Source organism: Schistocerca piceifrons, chromosome 7 (genome assembly GCF_021461385.2).
Source record: "Schistocerca piceifrons isolate TAMUIC-IGC-003096 chromosome 7, iqSchPice1.1, whole genome shotgun sequence".
Taxonomy (NCBI): domain Eukaryota; kingdom Metazoa; phylum Arthropoda; class Insecta; order Orthoptera; family Acrididae; genus Schistocerca; species Schistocerca piceifrons.
Window position 1 is genome coordinate 419568261 of NC_060144.1, and position 23461 is coordinate 419591721.

The 23461-nt window shown below is 41.7% G+C and overlaps 1 protein-coding gene across 1 annotated transcript in view; it reads left to right on the forward strand.

The window, feature by feature from the left end:
- The window catches only part of LOC124805754 (myrosinase 1-like), a 59918-nt gene that overhangs the window by 21137 nt on the left and 15320 nt on the right, over positions 1–23461 (forward strand). The window contains exons 5-8 of the mRNA XM_047266322.1: positions 2850–3033; positions 11283–11377; positions 15212–15356; positions 19594–19742. Of these exons, the coding sequence (XP_047122278.1) occupies positions 2850–3033; positions 11283–11377; positions 15212–15356; positions 19594–19742 (573 nt within the window). The remainder of the gene's footprint in view (positions 1–2849; positions 3034–11282; positions 11378–15211; positions 15357–19593; positions 19743–23461) is intronic.

Genomic DNA, 23461 nt, shown 5'->3' on the forward strand with positions numbered 1-23461 from the left:
TCGGGATGCCGCACTACGCTGGGCAAACGGGGGTCCGGCACGAGATTGGGAGGTATGTCATGACTTTTGTCACCTTAGTGTATATCAGCGTTAGCTTGGCAGGATTGCCGAAATGTTCTTATAGAAGATAAATGCGATCGCTGTACGCATATGTTGCCTATTCCATGAGCCAGCTCCAGTATAAGTGATTGCTGCGCGTTGTATATGAAACAAATATTAAGTATTTAAACATGGACGCTGGGTACGTGTTGTAGAATTAGTGAAGTAATGTAAGAAGTACTGTATGAAAAAGCAGTGTAATCATCATGACGCTACAGTACACAAAAATAAATTTTTATGGTCTTGAAACATAATCTCATTGTCGAGTGAAAGTCGTTTGTTAACCACTTGAAGTTACAGATAGTTAATTCAGAGAAAGGAACCAATCACCAACTGTTGTCACACAACTAAAATTGAGAAGACTGATAAAACATCATTCATGACAAGAGCAAAACCAAAACGCAATTTAGAAAGCAGCTGAATGCTGACCTTTGACTGACACCTAGAGTTCAGCATCGCATAATCCCCAACGCCATGTTGCGTAACGTGGCTACCTCATCAGTTATGCACATACCCCAGTGTGCAAGTGGCTGTGGTGGACGGGGGAGCGGTGGGGGCGGGGGCAATGGGTGGAGCGCTCCTGAACGGCAGTTCTCATTCTCAGTACGTATTGCTGTCCTAAAGTGTCAGGTGAGTGAACTTGGCTACATATTATCTTGGAATTCGCTCTTGCTGTTACTTGTTGATTATGAAAGGGAATGAGATACAGTCACTAAACGTTCTAGAGATACATAATTCCAGTAAGTAAATATTAGTGTTCCTTAGTATAGTAACCACGATGGGCACCTGTTTAAAAATAAACTAACATTGGAATTTTCACAATGTACATAAGATTTAAATGCAGTCAGTAACATTAACTGTATTTTCCTAGTGTAGAACATAACACCTTATCTTCTTCCCCTTTAAAATGGTGCTAGGTGAGGAGAACCATTAGCGAAAAACTGCTACAAATGGCAAGTGATAAAAGTTAGTCAGGGATCAGACGTCGAATTGTCGTAAATTTGGCGCAGAGACGGGTACACAGAACGAAGAACAAAGATGACGGAGCATGGGTTACAGATCGTACTAGCAGAGCAAGATGGCTGTTCGGGGGTACGTGCCAATAGTTGTTTCACTTTTCACAACAGTAAAATAGTGGGATGGTGCGTTCGTGTGCGTGTTTTCTGATGCATCTGTGTTGGTTCCAACACTGCTGATAGCATCTCGACACAGCCTTGTCCTCGCCACCTATCACAGTCTGAGGAACTTTCAGAGCGCATTCCTGGCTCAAAGAGTACTTTGCTGTCATAGTGGGACATTTTATGCAAATCTGGAATCTAGTGTACACGGATATTCACAGACGTGATTTCTGGTGAGTAGATAACCATCAACTCTCTCGCCTATAATTTAGTTTTGTAGCGTTACACAACTCCATAATGAAGGATTTATAAAAAAAAAAATTGCAATTTTGTTGTCTTGCTCCGCACCCCTAGCATCTCTCGGATCCCACCATCCCCCTCCTCCCACACCCCGGAAAATTTCTGATGACGTCATGTCTGCAGGTATGGGTTCAGAATTTTAGTGCTAAGAAAAGTACTCTCAGTAGTAAGAACACAAATTTTTATATTGGGTGAATTACGATGTTTCAAAGCCGAGAGTTTTTTTGCTATTATGGTTTTTAAATGATTTGAATGAGACAAATACTTCTCAAATTTTAGGATGAATACTTTTAAAAATACTGACTTTACCTTTATTGCATTATTTTTGACTTTACGACAATGCAGTATACTGTGGACAAATGGGTGAAGAAGATAAGTATTTCTTATTTTAAAACACTTTACACTGCGCAACTGAATTAAAGGATCATTTTTTTCGAAAGCCCTTAATTGTTTCTTTTTGCCCTATAAGTTTGAAATTTTGGCCCAAATGTGTCTAAACCTTCCTCTGCAATGGTAAAAAGCATGACGCCCTGCAACGTCACCCTCGGGCTCGGCAATGCTTCAAACAGCAAGGCGTCAACGTCTAAACCTCTGACCAAAGCCAACGTAGACGTGTCACACGATGGCAAGGTCGTCACACCCGCCCCCCTCTCTCCTTCTTACACACATTACACTCTTTCTTTTGTCGCCTTTGCGAGGGAGAGCAGAACCATATTTTCCTCGGCCATCCACAAGAAAACAGCATGGTTTCATCGTTCGTTGTTGTGGTCCTGTCCTTCCTCCCAGAGGATCAACAGAAAGCGTGAAATGTGGGTAAGAGGAGGTATGACGACTTTTCCATAGTGTGACTGATCCTTGGTGGGGTTTGGCAGAATGCGGTAAAATTTCGTGCGACTGTGACATCAGTAACCTAACTCACATGAACCTCTGAGATATGGCCTTTTCTTCTTTTTTACGTGTCGACACTGCTGACAGAAGCGTCCCTGAGCCCGTAAGTGACGTCGCAGTTCGTCACGCTTTTGCATCATTACACATCATCACGGAGGAAGGCCGTAAGTAACTTTGAGACAAGTTTCAGACTTATGAATCGGAATGTCAAACAATTACAGGGTTTCGAAAAAGTGGTCCTGTAATATTGTTAGGCAGTGTACTTACTTTAGCGTTGCTACTGTTAAAATTTCAGGCTGTATGTCACTCTGAAATTTGAGGTAATTGTTAGTTACATATGAGGGGAGGGAAGGAAGGAGTCTGGAGAAGCGAATCTTTGATGCCTGAATTATTTCTAAGTCAGGTGAAGAGCTCCTGTTTAGAAGAGACTGTGGTCGGTTGCAGGTGAAGTGGTGGATCACGTTCAACGAGCCCGTGGCAGTCACGAGCGGCTACTCGAGCGTGGGCTGGCAGGCGCCCTCTCAGAATGCCTCGGGCATCGGCAACTACCTGGCGGCGCACACCCTCATCCGCGCCCACGGGAAAGTCTACCGCCTGTACAACGAACAGTTCCGCGCCACTCAGAATGGTGAGCATTTCACTAGGAGACATACTGGCTAATTTAAACGTTACGTGCTACATCTACATCTACATCTACATATATATTCCGCAAGCCACCAAACGGTGTGTGGCGGAAGGCACTTTACGTGCCACTGTCATTTCCTCCCTTTCCTGTTCTAGTCGCGTATGGTTCGCGGGAAGAACCACTGTCGGAAAGCCTCCGTGCGCGCTCGAATCTCTCTAATTTTACATTCGTGATCTCCTCTGGAGGTATAAGTCGGGGGAAGCAATATATTCGATAACTCTTCCAGAAACGCACCCTCTCGAAAGCTGGACAGCAAGCTACACCGCGATGCAGAGCGCCTCTCTTGCAGAGTCTACCACTTGAGTTTGCTAAACATATCCGTAACACTATCACGCTTACCAAATAACCCTGTAACGATATGCGCCGCTCGTCTTTGGATCTTCTCTATCTCCTCTGTCAACACGACCTGGTACAGATCCCATACTGATAAGCAATACTCAAGTATAGGTGGAACGAGTGTTTTATAAGCCACTTCCTTTGTTGATGGACTACATTTTCTAAGAACTCTCCCAATGAATCTCAATCTGGCACCCACCTTACCAACAATTAATTTTATATGATCATACCACTTAAAATCTTTCCGCACGCATACTCCCAGATATTTTACAGAAGTAACTGTTTGTTCCGCTATCATATATCATACAATAAAGGATCCTTCTTTCTATGTATTCGCAATACATTACATTTGTCTATGTTAAGGGACAGTTGCCACTCCCTGCACCAAGTGCCTATCTGCTGCAGATCTTCCTGCATTTCGCTGCAATTTTCTAATGCTGCAACTTCTCTGTATACTACAGCATCATCCGGGGAAAGCCGCATGGAACTTCCGACACTATCTACTAGGTCATTTATATATATTGTGAAAAGCAATGGTCCCATAGCTATATAGCAGCTGCGTCTGTACACTGTTTACACATTATTCAGTTAGGAATTATATAAAATGCATAATGTTAGGAAGAATTCCGCAAACAGCTGTTAAAATTGTTGTTTATTAGAACACAATCAGTTTCACGGCCTAAAGCCACATCATCACGGCAGCCCCATTCTGTAGATATTAAAATCAATACAGTAATGTCTAGAATAAACTCGCAACGTTAAAAGACCATAGACAAAGTGAATCCATGCCTGCAAAATCACGATCACTTAGATTTAAATGGAAAAGCGATGTTAACTGTGTACCCCCACAACATGAGATTATGTTTTAGGATCCTAAAAACAACAGCTTTCCAACGTGATCCAAACTGTCGTCGTCAACAGTAACACATTACGAAACTAAAGAGTTAATTCATTTATTTATTTATCCATTCGAATCAAGTAGCAGTTTACCTATGTTTGTTCCAACATCAAGCAGCATTTACGGCGACTCTTGTGTTTTATATGGTGTCGTAGGCAAAACTTCCCTCTAGGAATATTCGATATTTCTTTATTTGGAACAAAAGATAATCAATGTTTCTTTCAATCTGTCATCACTATCCCGCCTTTCCTTATCGCTAATTATTTATATCCCTGTCTCATCCTTGTTTTTATTCAAGTTCTTCTTTGGACCAATCAAATTGTTCTCTATGTATGATTACATACGTACTGCTGCTAAGCTTCTCACACATTATGCCATTGCTCCAATTCCACAATAACATGGTAAGAAAACTATTTACGACGATACCAATAAGACTGATAACACTGTAATATCATATATGTTTATTACTGTAACCACTAGAACTGCTGATGTTGTTGTTATTTACACTATTCGCCATAAAACCTGGCCGACGGCCAGACACCGCACAGTCTTAAGTCCGCACCGAACACGATATGGGACAAAGAGCATGTTAGTATTCTTAGGTAGTGTTGTCTGCACTGGCGAAGCTGTAGGCTATGTCAGCTTCTGAATGAAGTCTTGTGTTCTGTTCGAGGACCTCTGTGATTTTTACACCGACGATCTATCGGTAAACTGGGTGCCGTCTGAACGCAGCCAACGTTTTACTTTCAACACCAATCATCCTCTAAATTTTCAAAGGGCCTTTTCCCTGAGTGCTCAAGCCATTGAGTGCAATGTTAAAGCAAATACAATGTTTTTCACTTTGGTATAAATCGGTCGTAACAATTCCGTCCAGTAAAATTTTTGTGACAGATTTCTTGGCAGACCGCGCCTGCTTTTGAACGCCACATGCGCCACATCTGTCTGGCACCCGACAACGGCTGCCGCAGCGGTACTGAACTCCCTCGCCCTTTGTAAAAAGCGCTAGTTACCACTCTTAACTATGGATATCACATAGTGTTCTACTGTTGTCGAATGATGCTCTACAGAAAGTGTCTACGCTTTGCATTTCTCGCTCGATAGCGACGAAGACAGGCGACCCATTTAAATGTGATAAGTATTGCACTATGTTTACACGCAAGACATGACTTCATAGAATGAGATTTTATCCCTGCAGCGGAGTGTGCGGTGATACGAAACTTCGTGGCAGATTAGAACTGTGTGCCAGACCGAGATTCGAACTCGGGCCCTTTGCCTTTCGCGGGCAAGGGCTCTACCAACTGAGCTACCCAAGCACGACTCACGAACCGTCCTCACAGCTTTAGTTCTGCCAGTACCTCGGCTCCTACCTTCCAAACTTTAGAGCTCTCCTGCTTGAGCTCATAGTTTGTAATCCAATCAAACTACCTCGCTATATTGTTTAATGTTATTATTAATGCTTTAAATTTCGTTTATTTTCCTTTCATAAGAGATTCACACGCAATTCCAGAATTTGTATGTGTTCGTCAAGACATAGTGAATAACTGTGGTGTAATGTGTTTCACAGTCGTTCGATTTTCTACGGTAAATACAAGCGACGAACTGTGTGAATATCTTGCAGTTCATGGTCGGTAACAAAGTAGGAACACTACTTGGATCCTCATATTTGTTCATGGAGAAAGTAATGCTGATCGAAAGCGATACATATTTAAGGTATTCATTTAGACTGAAATGAACCAAATTCTCTATTTTTCAACCTAAGCAGGGGTGGCTAGAGGACAAACGTAAGGATGTAGAGGCTTGTCTCACTAGGTGTAAGATAGATACTGCCTTCAGGAAAATTAAAGACACCTTTGGAGAAAATAGAGCCGCTTGTCCGAATATCAAGAGCTCAGATGGAAACCCAGATCTAAGCAAAGAAGGGAAAGCAGAAAGGTGGAAGGAGTATATAGAGGGTCTATACAAGGGGGATATACTTCAGGAATGGGAGATACGATACTGCATGAAGAGTCTGACAGAGCACAGAAAGACCTAAGTCGAAACAAGGCCCCGGGAGTAGACAACATTCCATTAGAACTACTGACGGCCTTAGACGAGCCTGTCCTGCCGAAACTCTACCAATTGGTGAGCAAGATGTATGACCCAGGCGAAATACCCTCAGACTTCTAGAAGAATATAATAATTCCTGTCCCAAAGAAATCAGGTGTGAATATTACTGAACTATCAGTTTAATAAGTCACAGCTGCAAAATACTAACGCCAATTCCTTACAGACGAATGGAAAAACTGGTAGAAGCCGACCTCGGGGAAGATCAGTTTCGATGCCGTAGGAATGTTGGAACACGTGAGGCAATACTGACCCTACGACTTATCTTAGAAGAAAGATTAAGGAAAGGCAAACGTACGTTTCTAGCATTTGTAAACTTAAAAAAACCTTTTGTCGATGTTGACTGGAATACTCTCTTTCAAATTCTGAAGGTGGCAGGGGTAAAATACAGGGAGCGAAAGGCTATTTACAATTTGTACAGAAAGCAGATTGTTGTCATAAGAGTCAAGGGGCATGAAAGGGAAGCAGTGGTTGGGAAGGGAGTGAGACAGGGTTGTAGCCTCTCCCCAATGTTATCCGATCAGTATATTGAGCAAGCAGTAAAGGAAACGAAAGAAAAATTCGGAGTAGGTATTAAAATCCAAGGAGAAGAAATAAAAACTTTGAGATTCGCCGATGACATTGCAATTCTGTCAGAGACCGCAAAGGACTTGGAAGAGGAGTTGAACGGAATGGACAGTGTCCTGAAAGGAGGTTATAAGATGAACATCAACAAAAGCAAAATGGGGATAATGGATTGTAGTCGAATTAAGTCGGGTGATGCTGAGGGAATTAGATTAGGAAAAGAGACACTTAAAGTAGCAGATCAGTTTTTCTATTTGGGGAGAACAATAACTGATGATGGTTGAAGTAGAGAGGATATTAAATGTAGACTGGCAATGGCAAGGAAAACGTTTCTGAAGAAGAGAAATTTGTTAACATCGAGTGTAGATTTAAGTGTCAGGAAGTCGTTTCTGAAAGTATTTGTATGGAGTGTAGCCATGTATGGAAGTGAAACATGGACGATAAATAGATTGGACAAGAAGAGAATAGAAGCTTTCGAAATGTGGTGCTACAGAAGAATGCTGAAGATTAGATGTGTAGATCACATAACTAATGAGCAGGTATTGGATCGAATTGGGGAGGAGTTTGTGGCACAACTTGACTAGAAGAAGGGAGCGGCTGGTGGGACATGTTCTGAGACATCAAGGGATCACAAATTTAGCATTGGAGGGCAGCGTGGAGGGTAAAAATCGTAGAGGGAGACCAAGAGATGAATACACTAAGCAGATACAGAAGGATGTAGCTTGCAGTAAGTACTAGGAGATGAAGAAGCTTGCACAGGATAGAGTAGCATGGAGAGCCGAATCAAACCAGTCTCAGGACTGAAGAGCACAACAACAACAAACAACACATTGTGGAAAAAAGTTGTTAACACCAGTGTCAACAAATGTCTCCGGGGTTGCAAAATTACTGCTACAGAGATTTACCACAGAGGCGCTATATTAATTAGTATGTTGTCCACATAACTGTTACGGTGAAATATGTGTCCTACGTGTTGAAAAAAACGCAAGTCCCTCATGTTACCAGATCAAACAAGAATTTTATTTTTCCGGCTACTAATAAATACGCTAGTGATTCTTTTGCAGACTGAGACACTATTGGCAGCAGAGAGCGCGAATAGCTGGGAAAAGTACATTGATGGTGTGTATTTGGGAAAGAACTGAATGCATAAATGACAGAGTGAGAAAGAGCTGTTGATTTAGAAGACGCAGAGAATCCTTATTAGACTCTGAGAGGGTTAGTAATATCTTGATGTAGAGCAGCTACCTAAAGGAGTAGCATCTATGAGAGTGGAGACAAAACATCTGATTTTCGGGACTATATCGTCCACACCGTACTGAAGCTATCAATGCAAATAAATGCGAGAACTTACGCAAAGGCATCTTAAAAACTTTTACGTTGTTGACAATAATGAATTAAGAGGAGTAGAGAATGTTACATCTGTTTGATTTCAGGGAAAGTAAAGGCATCACAGGCGCAATTCCGATATCCTTGGCAATGAAGGAAGACAGGAGAAGAATGGAGATACTTTCTCAGGCCAAATAATTTGGTGAAAAATGTTCGAAATTCACAGGAAAATGGGTCCTGGCTTCGTAGGGAGACATGATAATGTAAAAATTTTTGAATGAAGTTTGCACCATTTGACTGTTAATTGTTCATTTATTTTACTCTATCGTGTTTTCGGTTTTATAGTCGTTCCCAGGTTCATGACGAACTTAAAATTAATATAGCGTACATGTCATACAATGCAGGAAATAGGAAGAAATAGTTACTACTTACCTGAAAACATTATTTATGTGTTAAACACAACTTACCTGTTAAAATATAAAAAAAGAACAGGTCTTAACTGTAGGGAAAGACATATATTATGCAGTATGTTCAACCAAGAGGGAAGAGTAAGAACAGAAGACTAAGAGGGATATGTTGGGATTAGAAACAGTGTAAGACAAACAGCTTTCCTCCTCCATTGTTCAATTTATGTATCAAAGAAGCGATGGTGGATTTAAAAGACAGTGAGCTATGATCAAAATCCAGACTGAAATGATAAGATTCTCTCATTACATTGCTATCCTCAATGAAAGTGAAAAACGACTGTATTACGTATTGAATGAAATTGTCTAATGAGGAAAGAATGAACTGTACAAAGACGAAAATAATGATTATTAGCAGAAAGCAGATTAGAGATAAAAGTAAGATAAAAGATTGGGGCTCGATAGTAGACTAGTTGAAAGACTTCTGCTATCTTGGAAGCTAAATAACCCATAACGAGAAAGGGAAGGAGCAGTTAGTCAATTATTTAACCAGTTAGTTAGTTACAGCAGTTACATGCACCATACAGCAAATTAACGATATACGTTATGGTGTGGAACGTGTCAATAGAACAAACAGAGATCACTATATACAAATCATAAAACGAAAACATTATGTTGATATGGCTACATACCGGTCATTTATAGGTTTTTGTTGCCCAACGAACTCTACCTAAGCTCTCCTCTGTCGTATTGAAGGAACTGTGAAGGAGAAACATCTCTAATATACATTTGAAAACACGTCTGCTATCTGACGGACATTTTATTTCCATGGATATATTGTCAAAGAGTTTTATCTACATGACTACTCTGGAATTCATAACTAAGTGCTTGGCAGAGGATTCACTGAACCACACTGAAAATATTTCTATAACGTTACACTCTCGAGCAGCGCTAAAAGGAAACTAATACTTACATTGTTCCATGCGAAATCTGAATTCTCTTGTTTTATTACGATGATCATTTCTTCCTGTGGGTGTCAAGAAATATTTTGTTATTCATAGCAGGAAGTTGCTGATTGTAGTTGTATATTTCATCCATTTCTGTGACAAAACTAGATTCATTAAAGAGTAACGCAGATAACTTTTTTCTAATGTTGTGACTATCTCTGTTATCTTCATACTCACATAGGTTTGTTGATAAGACATTTTGTAAGTCAGTAAATATACTGTGAAGCTGTGGTTTATATTCGCAGCCGCTTAAAGAGTTACCTGTAAGACATACTTGTGTGAAATTCACACATATATCTAATTACTTTCTTTTTGCAGTTAATAATAATTTTTGCCTAAGTGAAGAGTTACCCCAGGATACTATCCCATAAGGCAATACGAATGAAAATATGCTAATTATATTAACTTACAGACTTCTATATCGTTAAAGTTGCAATTATTATTTTTTATTGATTTACTGGATTGATAGGTGATGGGATATTTTTTACTGTACAGAAACAGATAAACGTTTCTTTTTATTTTTTAAATTTGAAGCTAGAAGCAGGCGGACAGAGTCCAGCTGAACGTTTCTTGTTAAAAGAAATCTACTAAAATAAAAAACAAGCTGCAGTTTGGAGCGGAAATTGGTGACAATTTACGTTTGGAGTACAGCATTGTGTGGTAGTGAACCATGGACTACGGGAAAACCAGAAAGGAAGAGAATAGAAGCTACAGAAGTCTGTTGAAAGTTAACTGAAATGATAAAGTAACAAAAGAAGAAGTTCTTCACAGAGTCGTCGAGGAAGGGAATATGTGGAAAGAATAAAACAAAGGAGAGGTTGATAAGACATGTGTTAAGACATCAGTGAGCAACTTCCATGGAGATAGATGGAACTTTAAAGTAAGGGCAGCTCGAGACTGGAATATAATGAAGATATATTTAAGGAGACTGTATGAAAGTACTATTAGATGAAGAATTGGGTATGGTTCTCAAGGATGATAACATATAAGAGACACGAACGAAAATGCCTAGACTCAAAAGGCGCACGTGTCTGGTTCTGAACGAAATTAAAATGTACAATAGCTGTTTCCGTCGAGTAACAGTTATATTTATGATAAAAAACTTTAGTGACCAGCATTACGAATAAGCTATTCCTCTATTAATCCATTCTGACGTGATGCTCGCTGCTTAAGTTACTTTTAGAGTCTGCTGCTGGGTGCCTTGAATTCAGAGTCTTTCCACATGGAGTCCTTATTGTTAAGTGACCGTGAAATATGTTTCAAGCAAAACTGTCCACACCCTATCAAATTGTGAACTATGTAGGAAGGATTCCAACCCTTCCGTTCCAATATCAAGTATGATTCAATTTTCACAGCTTAAATTAATATGTAGAAACCTCGGTCGTATTTCCTTACAAAAGGATATGCTGATTTGCTCCATCTTAGTGCCGTCAGTCAGAAAATCTCTGTCTATTTCAATTTATTTACTTTCTTAACAATTGGAAACTTCACTAAATGAATAACTTTTAAGTGCTAATCATACATTTGATCCATGTGAATCTGTATGTTTTGCAGGGAGTGTGGGCATTACCCTTAGCACTGACTGGAATGAGCCGGCGGAAGACACGGAAGAGTGTCGCGATGCTCAGAGGCGGAAGTTCGAGTTTGAGGTAGAGACAAACAACTAGCTAAAAACGGGAGTAATCATAATAAACATATTTCTTTGACAAGTAGACTAAAATAGTGATGAATCTCCTTATGTCATTATGAAAACTGACACCTGCATGATCCGGATAATATTACATTAATAAGACTAATATTGCGGAGGCAGCAGCCCAGTGCGGGTTTCAGAAACTTGGCGCTGGAAAGTGAATGTATGTCTGCTTATTATTATCTTCTAGGATTCCTTGGTCTTATACGTAGGAAATTACAAAAAAATGCAGGATAAAATGAATACAAAAAAATAAAAAAACTAAATGGCAATATTTGTTAAATGTAAAAAATAGCACACACACACACACACACACACACACATACACACGTGTGTGTGTGTGTGTGTGTGTGTGTGTGCGTGAGAGAGAGAGAGAGAGAGAGAGAATATATACATATTTTCCCTCACATCAAAGGTAGCTCTTTCTACAAGCAGAAATTATTTTGTATCAGAGCATTTGTTTTCTAATTGCTTGCCCTCTCAAAAATCCTAAACGCTTCCCACTTTTTTATGTTTTTTCCATGGTGTTTCAAAAAGTAGTCAGAGGTGTGTAGTAGGGTGATCTTGAGAAGTATGCAGAAGTATGTATCCAAAACACGCCACCTCTACTTCTTACCTATACAGAATTTACTGCTGAGTCTATAGTATTCCAAAGATAAATTTTTAATTTACCCCCCCCCCCCCCAAACGACATCTTTGACTTCAAAAAATTAAATCCCAACCAACTGTAGTTTGTAATATCCTACCAAAGTCAGTTTGCATTTTTGAAATTTGCACCATCTTGATGACATCATAGCGTTTGCATATAGGGCACATAGCCAACATGAATTTCAGAGGTCAAAGTGGTCCAGAATCGTGTTTCTCATTATTGAGATCCGTTAACTACTTATAAAATCGTGGTTCATGTGCTTTCTTTCATACATAATTTTTGAAAATTCAATCTTTGAAGTAATTCTGAAATAATTACCACTATGAGTCAGTAAAGAATTCATTGTAACACGTGATCCTATTATTGTAGTGCTGACTAATTTGTGTACTTCTTTATTGCTACCCTTATGTCTAGGTTGTACCTTAAGGAGTCTGATTTTCTGTATCCATCCAGCTAAGTGTGATGCCTTTATATTGTTACTATCAATGCTTGAATCACTTATTCGATCTGACTCTTTGCTCCATCTATGTTTCCCGAACAGCTAACGCAGTCCTCATTCTATGAACTGTTCGGACTGTATCAGTGGCTATCACATCGTGAAATAACTTGTAGTATTGTCCCAGTAGTTTTACTCATTTCCATCAGCCTTGTTCCAATATTTATACACAATCCTCTTCCTAATCTACGTGGCCACCAATGTGTTCTTATGCTCACAAAGGGAAAAGGCATTATGTAAAGGTTATGCAGAAGGTCTCATTACGTTTCTCAGTTTATATAGATACTCACTTTAAACACTTCGATAATATCCTCCTCACACGAATGCTTTAAAAAATTATCATTCATTCCAAGATCCTCTTTACAAAGACAATCATTCCACATTAAATTTAACAATGTTAACAATTAAGGAATCTTGTTATCGGGTTCTCATGAAAACATATGGAATAAAGACAGTCTGTGATCTTAAATAGCATATAGCAGCTAATATAAGGCCAGCGAATTGGGAAAACCATTTAGAAAATGGTGAAGCTGATGTAGAGGAAAGGTTTTGGGACACTGCTTTGTTCACTATAAAATGAGGATTATCAGCGCTCTTTGTTCATGCGACATCCAGTATTTCATTTCTTTAAGCCCTTAACATAACGCCAAATCGTATCAAGTCTCGTGGCACGACATACTATAGCAACTGAAATGAGTGAAATGCAACTGAAATGGGGAAACGAAGCGAGCAGTATGCGGACCAATGCAGCAGTGTTATCCAGCCTTCAAAAGGCGATTCCGTGGCCGGAAGAGAGAGCCACCATAGGAGAAACAAGTCGTTCACGCAATGCCGCTCTCCTCCACCTCACACGGTCCATAATATTCCTAACTGAGCTCTATAATGGCCATGAGGGTGCCTCATTGCGCATCAAACCACGGAAACTTCGCCCAGGGTGATAACTAAGGCATTGGTTATATCGTTGGTCTGAGCTTACCAGAGATAAAACCGCTCTGCCCTGAGAAACACCACAAGCTGAACTAATGGAATGTCCTTAAAAAAAGAAAAAAAGGTGAGATGGCCACTATGGATGTGACTCATTTTGTCTCATCATGTATATCATATCACTGGGCTGTTAACAGGTGTCTTAAGAAAGCTAACCATAATAAGATAGTTCCATTTCAAATCTGATGCATCGTTGCTCAAAGTGTTCGTAATATTTTCAGGCAACTTATGTTACCTTCGTCTAATACGTGCATCTTGGTAATGCCTCACAATAACTTCGGTTTATTTAGTATGTCCAGTTAGTTTCAGTCGAAGCTCTTCCTGAAAAAAAATTCTTAAGATACTCGATGCTTATGATCAAACAGAGAAATTACCGACTCAGTACAAAATTTATAAGCTCACAAAAACTTTGATCCCAAGCGCTGAAAACACTAGTCGACTCTCAGCCTCACCAAGCAAAGCAATGTTCCCTCAAAGTCGCAGTTTTCTTGTCATGATTATCAGGTAGCCGCTCCTGAAAACTTATTTCTACTAATTACTTAAGAGCTCCGTTAAATAAGACGAATGAATTCTGCACAAAAACACTGCTCCACACTTTTAAAATTCCTTCTGTAAATAGTCACACATTTCTGTACAAATTGCTTTTCACATTCTGCTGATTTACTTAATGATCTGGTCGCTGATACAGCCTTATCCTTTTATTGTCCCACAGAAATTGAGACAAAATATGTGGTGAACTCCCAATTTCAAAATATTTTCTGTTCTCTTCATCATTAACGAAAAACTTTAAGGTTCGCCGATGACATTGTAATTCTGTCAGAGACAGCAAAGGACTTGGAAGAGCAGTTGAACGGAATGGACAGTGTCTTGAAAGGAGGATATAAGATGAACATCAACAAAAGCAAAACGAGGATAATGGAATGTAGTCGAATTAAGTCTGGTGATGCTGAGGAAATTAGATTAGGAAATGAGACTCTTATAGTAGTAAAGGAGTTTTGCTATTTGGGGAGCAAAATAACTGATGATGGTCGAAGTAGAGAGGATATAAAATGTAGACTGGCAATAGCAAGGAAAGCGTTTCTGAAGAAGAAAAATTTGTTAACATCGAGTATTGATTTAAGTGTCAGGAAGTCGTTTCTGAAAGCATTTGTATGGAGTGTAGCCATGTATGGAAGTGAAACATGGACGATAAATATTTTGGACCAGAAGAGAATAGAAGCTTACGAAATGGGGTGCTACAGAAGGGTTCTAAAGATTAGGTGGATAGATCACATAACTAATGAGGAGGTACTGAATAGGATTGGGGAGAAGAGGAGTTTGTGGCACAACTTGACTAGAAGAAGGGACTGGTTGGTAGAACATGTTCTGAGGCATCAAGGGATCACCAATTTAGTATTGGAGGGCACCGTGTAGAGTAAAAATCGGAGACCAAGAGATGAATACACTTAGCAGATTTAGAAGGATGTAGGCTGCAGTGCGTACTGGGAGATGAAGAAGCTTGCACAGGATAGAGTGGCATGGAGAGCTGCATCAAACCAGTCTGAGGACTGAAGACCACAGCAACAACAATTATAAACGATCTTGATAAGCGGAAAAAAATGTTGGCAATTAGGTAATGGAATAACTGGAAGAACTGTTAAGCATTTTGGGCTATGTGATTGCAGATGGGGTTGTACGCCCACCCGATATTCGTGGACGGCGACTACCCGGTCGTGGTCCGCCAGAGGGTGGACAACAACAGCGTGGCAGAGGGGCGGCCGAGGTCTCGTCTGCCCAGTTTCACCGAAGAGGAGAAGCAGTACATCAAAGGTAGGACACCTTACGGGGGCCGTCATTAGAGGGCAATATTTTTCACCATAATGTATATTCTGCTATCTCCGGCATGGTTCGAAGCCCGCCCTGTAAGGAACACTGTTGCTTCAGTTGAGGGAAAGGCGCTTGAGTAATCGTTTGATTTTTATTTTCTTTTTTTGATGAAATTTTCGCAGCGAATGGCCACATTGAATTGTTATAAACGCATTGAAACTCATCGCAATTTGTAAGCCAGCGTATATTCCCATTTTACTTTTTGACACATACTCTAAGACCAAAAAATGTTCCACGAAGTAATATCGGAATGGGACGGAAATACGTAGATGCAATGTACATGTACAGAAAAATAAATGAGTATAGTATCAGAGAAAAGAGCTTCACGAATTGAGCAAGTCAGTAACGCGTTTGTCCACCTCTGCCCCGTATACAAACAGTTATTCGCCTAGGCATTGATTGACAGAATTGTTTGTATGTCCTCGTAAGAGATATCGTGCCAACTTCTGTCCAATTGGCTCGTTAGATCGTCAGAATGGGGATTTGGTTGGAGAGCTCTGCCCATAATACTCCAAATTTTGTCAATTGGGGGGGAAGGGGGGGAGGAGATCCGGCGGCCTACCTGGTCAAGGTAGTGTTTCACAACCACCAAGACAAGCAGTAGAAACACAACGCAGTGTGCGAGATACTCACCCACTGAAGACAATTCCACTCCAGTCAATGAGATTCCAGACCGAAGACAAATCTGGAGACGCCCAGGGTAGCAGTGGGATACCAACGTGACTGTCGCACGTCAAACGATCCAAGAACCAGGAGTGATGGACCGGGTGGCCACTTCATTTCAAAGCAGGATTTCTTTCGTTGTCATCTGCGCCACCCTCACTGCTCAGCGGCACCTCAGCGATATTCTACGCCCCGTTTTGTTGCCCGTCGTGGGAGGCCATCCTAGACTAACATTTCAGCTAGATAATCCCAACCCGCACACGGTGAGAGTTTCTACTGCTTGTCTACATGCTTGCCAAACCGTATCTTGGCCAGAAAGATCGCCGGATCTCTCCCCAACGGAAATGTTTTGGAGTCTTACGGTCAGGGCTCTCCAACCAGATCGGGATATTGACGGTCTAATGCACCATTTCGACAAAATTTTGCACGATATCCCTCAGGAGGACATCCAACAGATGTGACAATCACAGAAAGCCGAATAACTGTATGCATAAGGGTCAGGGGTAGACAAATTCATTACTGACTTGCTCATTTTGTTATGGTCTTTCTCTTGAATAAATCATCCAATTTTCTGAAATTGTTTCCCCTCACATGTACCTCGCATTTACCGGTTTCTGTCGCATTCGCATAATTTCTTAATGGTGCGTCGTGGTTTAATTTTATAGAGTTCAGTGGTTGTACGTACCATGTATATACGATCTGAAGGGGCACAGTCGCTTGTTATAAAGTAATCCGCGGACTAATGCCGGCTGCTGGCATCCGAAAGACACAACAATACGTCCAGTTGGTCACGCTCTTATCAGGCGTGTTAATAATCAGGCAGACCACGCACCTCATGAACGTGTCAGGACCAGTCGTCGAAACATTACGCCCTTCGGGCGCCAACAGCCGAAATGAGAACAGTGGATTAATTTGGCATCAAATGTGCCAGAAGAAGCTAAAAATCGACTTTCCTCCATTAATTGTCTTTTCTAAAGTGTAACCAACACCATCTGTATCAGATTATCAATGGTCTATTAAATTTAAAATGGTAAGTGATAGATTACGTCCACACACACAGATCATACGATTCCAGTAAATTGCGGGCAATTCGTTATGGAGTGCTAAACTGGTGCACCATAACGCCTCAGCTGTGTTTCCATCGGGCTCACATTAGGTGAAATTTGCAGCCAAGGCATCAGCGTGAGTTCACTGTCACGCTTCTCAAACCGCTGAAGTGCGGCTCTGGCCTTTTGACAAGGATATTTATCCTGGTGAATCTCCCGCACAGCATACTACATCGGCCTGCGTCAGTGGGGTTGTGTTATGTTCCGAGACAGTCACCTGTCTGACGTCGTATCTGGAGACGACCACCGAGCTAGATTAACAAGAAACACGATTCGTCCGTCCAGGGGACACATTTCCATAGACTCACTCTCTAATCTTGAAGATCTTGTGCCCTCTGCAATCGTAATTGTCAGTGTCTTTGGGTCATTAAAGGAGCAAGTAAGAGACGACCGCTGGGATTCCGCAATTTCTCTGTCCGATCAGCTCCTAAGCACCTGCGTCGGCACCAGGATGATACTCTGTTGTCTGGTGTGGCACAGAATGCAAGTTTCTGAACATCGTGGATATTCAGCTACTTTCCATTGATCCTCACAACAGTAGCATGAGAACAGCCGTTTCCCAGGTGCTCGATCTCAGGTGCCGGGCCACAAGAATCCGACATGCGTTGAAATCGCCTATGTCAATGGGTTTCCCCAACTGCAGTCCGTATAGTCGCCAGAATCTGGGTGAACTTTACCATTTAACGTGCGTCAGTCATGGTAATCTGATGCTTTTACAGACCACCTGCGTCAGCCGCTGTAGTGTAAGTTCGCTTCACAAAGTAGTAGATGAGAATAGTGAGTGCTTTCCCTGATCGTACTATTATAACGGAAGGAGACTTCAATTTGCCGGGGAGCGTCAAGCGATCAGAGTTCTTACCTGGTACAGGGACTAGTGAGAGATTATAGAACGTCGCATCCGAAAAGTAGTTCGAGTAGTCGAGGGGAAGAATTAGGTCGTGAAGCTAACGTCATGTATCTCCGAGCAACAAACAGTGATTTTTGAACCAGTTTACGCAGATGAGGATATCACCGACGGTAAGTTTGCGATGTGATCGACGACGTCGTGTTTTACGCGGAATGATAAGAAAGGTAGGATCATATTTTCGCTTAACAAGTGTTACTGGGTACAAAATGTATAGTATTTGAGTAGTGAAACTCCTCTGTTCAGTTCTGAGCACGTGATGTGGAGTACAAATGGGTATAGTTCAAAAGTATTGTTCAGTACCCTTTCGACAAGCACGTGTCGAGCGAGGATTTAAGGGATGGGAAAGACACGCTATGATTTAACAGCCGTGCTAGAAAGTTTCAAGGGCAGCAAACAGAACTTCAATGTAGGTTTCAGCGAAGCGTAGCTGGCAACAAGAAAATCTGTGCATATCTGAATATGGATTCATAAGAAATTTGAAGCAGATAATTGTAGAAAACGAACAAGCGCAGCCGTATCATTAATGAATTTTATTTCAAACGACTACTTTCGGCGCAACACTTACATCATCTTCATGTCCACTATAAACGAAAAGAGTACTTTCATTCCATGGCTAATGTATCGTAGAGCCCGTGCAACACTAGTATTGTATGGAATCTACGGTTTTATCAGTTAACCTATTTACCCTCATAGTCGTCTAGAAGGTCATTGGTTCTGAGTTAGTTTTAGTCATACAACTCATTCGCTTACAGTGTGTCTCAATTTTACTTAGCCTGTTAACAACTTTTTTATTGGTATCGATGCCAACATCTGATAGTCCTACACCATTCATTGATGCTGTTTTTCTTACGCTATAACCATCTGTCCAGAAATCAGTTTGTTTCCATTGCACGTCGGAAATCGCTGTCTACTATAAGCCGTTAATCTCTCTTTTTAGATTCCCAGATTTTTCTACAGCTTTCATATTTCTAACTTCCCACGTTCCGATTCAAAGACACCTACTTCATGCATTGACCTCCTGTAACTCCACCGTAAGCAGTCTTCAGCCTGAGGTCCGAAAGTGCGAACAAAGATTATTGTCATTGCGATATAATTTTAGCAGACTGCTTGTCCAGCCGCATACTCTTTACGCACTGCCGTCGAAATCATCATGTCGCTGATCATTTCTCACTATTAACCCTGTATTGTCCCGCCTTAGGGGAATGTGAGGGAACCAAGAACCTGTTCGCTCCGCCTCCTTATTTGAAAAACCTGTTGTCATTATGACGATGACTCCTCCTACGGGAAGTCTTCAGCCAGAGTGATTCACGATTTTGATTCTGAAACAAAAGAGCCACAGGGATCGAACTAGGGAGACCGATTATTTTCGTTTGAATTAAAAGATACTATCCTTGGATTACGACCAGTCGACAGACTACAAGCTGGTAACTGAGTCGCTATGCACAGTGTTTCTATAACGTTTCTTCAATGAACGTTGCTAATGAATCTGTTTTGTATTTCACAGGGTCGGCGGATTTCTTTGGGCTGAACAGTTACACGACAAGACTAGTCAAGCCTGGAGAGTGGGGCCTCTCACCTTCGTTGGAACGTGACAGCGGAATTATCAGTTTCTTCAACGAGTCGTGGCCAGAGAGCGCAGTACAGTGGCTCAGGGTAAGGTACAGAAGCCGCTGTGTCTTTCAATATTCCTGATGTATCTTACTGTTCGAACAATAATTTGTTAACAATTTATCACCCGTTATAAATGGGAATACAATAATAACCGGCCGGCCGCGGTGGCCGTGCGGTTCTAGGCACTCCAGTCCGGAGCCGCGCTGCTGCTACGGTCGCAGGTTCGAATCCTGCCTCGGGCATGGGTGTGTGTGATGTCCTTAGGTTAGTTAGGTTCAAGTAGTTCTACGTTCTAGGGGACTAATGACCACAGCAGTTGAGTCCCATAGTGCTCAGAGCTATTTGAACTATTTTTTAACAACAATAACCCTTTACACTCTATAGTTGTCTGTACGCTCCACTTTCACCATTTTTGATCTGGTCTAAAGTTCAGACACCATCACTTCAACTCCAGTAATCCATTTCCATGGCTAGTTATTGATCCTTTAGCCTCTATCTTATATGCCAAACTTCTGAGTCATGTATGGAATGCTTTCATTTCTCATTTCGCATACAGCCATTTTCATTCCGATTATTATTCCAAAGAATTCAGTTCAGTTTAGCAATAAAGTTCTTCTCTTGTCCACTTTTATGTTTATTTTCTTACACACTCCTTTTTTAATTCGCTGATGTGGTTACTGACGGGCATTTAAAAGGAGAATAAAATTCCATATTACGAAGACCAGAATTAAAATCATGCTGCTCGTCTCGGCCAGCTGTCATATACTCAATTTGATTTATGTGTATTTTTAAACTACGTTAGCCATATATTTCAACAACTATGTCACCTTAAAGATCGAGTCGATACTATTTTCACCTATTATCAAATCGTCAAAGAATAAGAGAGAGTTCAGTTTATCATCTCTCTCTGACGTTTCCGTCACGCTAGGTTTACTTTTCGATCTCTTTAACACTCCTTCCCAATAAAATTTAAATAACAGCAGATCCAGCGGACAACCCGGTTGAAACCTTTTGCTAATTTTGGTTTCCTTTGATAACGCGTTACTCATTTCCACTGAGCTGGCGCGTACACGGGTTCAAAACTGCATTTCTCAATTCGTATACAGCCATTTTCATTCCGATTATTATTCCAAAGAATTCCTGGAAATGGAAAAAAGAACACATTGACACCGGTGTGTCAGACCCACCATACTTGCTCCGGACACTGCGAGAGGGCTGTAGAAGCAATGATCACACGCACGGCACAGCGGACACACCAGGAACCGCGGTGTTGGCCGTCGAATTGCGCTAGCTGCGCAGCATTTGTGCACCGCCGCCGTCAGTGTCAGCCAGTTTGCCGTGGCATACGGAGCTCCATCGCAGTCTTTAACACTTGTAGCATGCCGCGACAGCGTGGACGTGAACCGTATGTGCAGTAGACGGACTTTGAGCGAGGGCGTATAGAGGGCATGCGGAAGGCCGGGTGGACGTACCGCCGAATTGCTCAACACGTGGGGCGTGAGGTCTCCACAGTACATAGATGTTGTCGCCAGTGGTCGGCGGAAGGTGCACGTGCCCGTCGACCTGGGACCGGACCGCAGCGACGCACGGATGCACGCCAAGACCGTAGGATCCTACGCAGTGCCGTAGGGGGCCGCACCGCCACTTCCCAGCAAATTAGGGACACTGTTGCTCCTGGGGTATAGGCGAGGACCATTCGCAACCGTCTCCATGAAGCTGGGCTACGGTCCTGCACGCCGTTAAGCCGTCTTCCGCTCACGCCCCAACATCGTGCAGCCCGCCTCCAGTGGTGTCGCGACAGACGTGAATGGAGGGACGAATGGAGACGTGTCGTCTTCAGCGATGAGAGTCGCTTCTGCCTTGGTGCCAATGATGGTCGTATGCGTGTTTGGCGCCGTGCAGGTGAGCGCCACAATCAGGACTGCATACGACCGAGGCACACAGGGCCAACACCCGGCATCATGGTGTGGGGAGCGATCTGCTACACTGGCCGTACACCACTGGTGATCGTCGAGGGGACAGTGAATAGTGCACGGTACATCCAAACCGTCATCGAACCCATCGTTCTACCATTCCTAGACCGGCAAGGGAACTTGCTGTTCCAACAGGACAATGCACGTAAGCATGTATCCCGTGCCACCCAACGTACTCTAGAAGGTGTAAGTCAACTACCCTGGCCAGCTAGATCTCCGAATCTGTCCCCCATTGAGCATGTTTGGGACTGGATGAAGCGTCGTCTCACGCGGTCTGCACGTCCAGCACGAACGCTGGTCCAACTGAGGTGCCAGGTGGAAATGGCATGGCAAGCCGTTCCACAGGACTACATCCAGCATCTCTACGATCGTCTCCATGGGAGAATAGCAGCCTGCATTGCTGCAAAAGGTGGATATACACTGTACTAGTGCCGACATTGTGCATGCTCTGTTGCCTGTGTCTATGTGCCTGTGGTTCTGTCAGTGTGATCATGTGATGTATCTGACCCCAGAAATGTGTCAATAAAGTTTCCCCTTCCTGGGACAATGAATTCACGGTGTTCTTATTTCAATTTCCAGGAGTGTAGATTATTAAGACACCATTATTCATCATGCAGACCCACAACTTATTTAGTGACAATGCGTCATACATCTTTTCTAGTTCAAAAAATGTTAAATGGTCTATATGCCCTCGTTCAGTACAATTTTCTGTTCGTTGTTTATGTATGAAGTTAATGCCTACACATGACTGACCGGACCTGAGGGGCTAGCCACTAACCAAATTACACTCCTATAATTTGTACAAAACTTTCTACTTTCTTTCGTAAACGCAAAAGACGGATATTTAACATTTAAGTTTTTAGTAAAAATGATGGCGAAGATTTAGCAGTTAACTTCCACTACTTCCTGCACGAGCACATTTAACAATTTCAGTCTGCTAACATTTTGCCTTGCTTTTGTTGGTATTTTAATATCTTCTTTGCCTCCTTCGACTTCCTCTTGCGAGCTTTCATCCTCGAATTTAGCTCCATCCCAGGCAAAAATTCTGATAACGATTTTCCCATTTCTGGCCGTTGAGGAGACTTATTCTCGCGGCTTCCTTATTCTTAGTCCAATACACTATTCTTTCACTTAAATCTCCATTTCTTTTGACCTATTCCAAGATACCTGCCTTACCTAATACGGACTGTCTTTAGCCACAATTTTGCTTCTTGTCCTGATGTCTAATTCTACTTCTAAGGCACATTTTCTCAATAGTTCCCGAGATGTAACGTTTCTTCTATCAACTAGATATCCATAACTGTGACGTGAGCTATTCGAACAGTTCGAGTTGTGTTGAAGCACAGTCCTAGTAAACTATTTGTGCAGGTATTTCCAGAATTGTGATGTGAGCTATTTGAATAGTTGTAGTTGTGTTGAAGCACAGCCCTAGTAAAATGTTTGCACAGGTATTTCCAGAACTGTAACGTGATCTATTCGACTAGTTCGAGTTGTGGTGAAGCATAGCCCTAGTCAATAGAAGACACTTGGAGTGCAATGCAACTCTGCTTTCTGATACCACCATATATAGACGCATAGTCTTATTTCTCCTTTTCTTCTCGTTTGTGTTAGACTTTTTACATCCATTCTAGATTTATTTATTTCTTTAAAACATCTGATTAATTATCGATCCCTTTTATATTCCATGCGCCTCTAATGAATGTCCGTTATCTTACCGACTGCGGTTTTCTATTACCGTCCAGGTTCAAGACCTGGTTGAGAATTATTGCATTCCACGTTTTTTTTCTG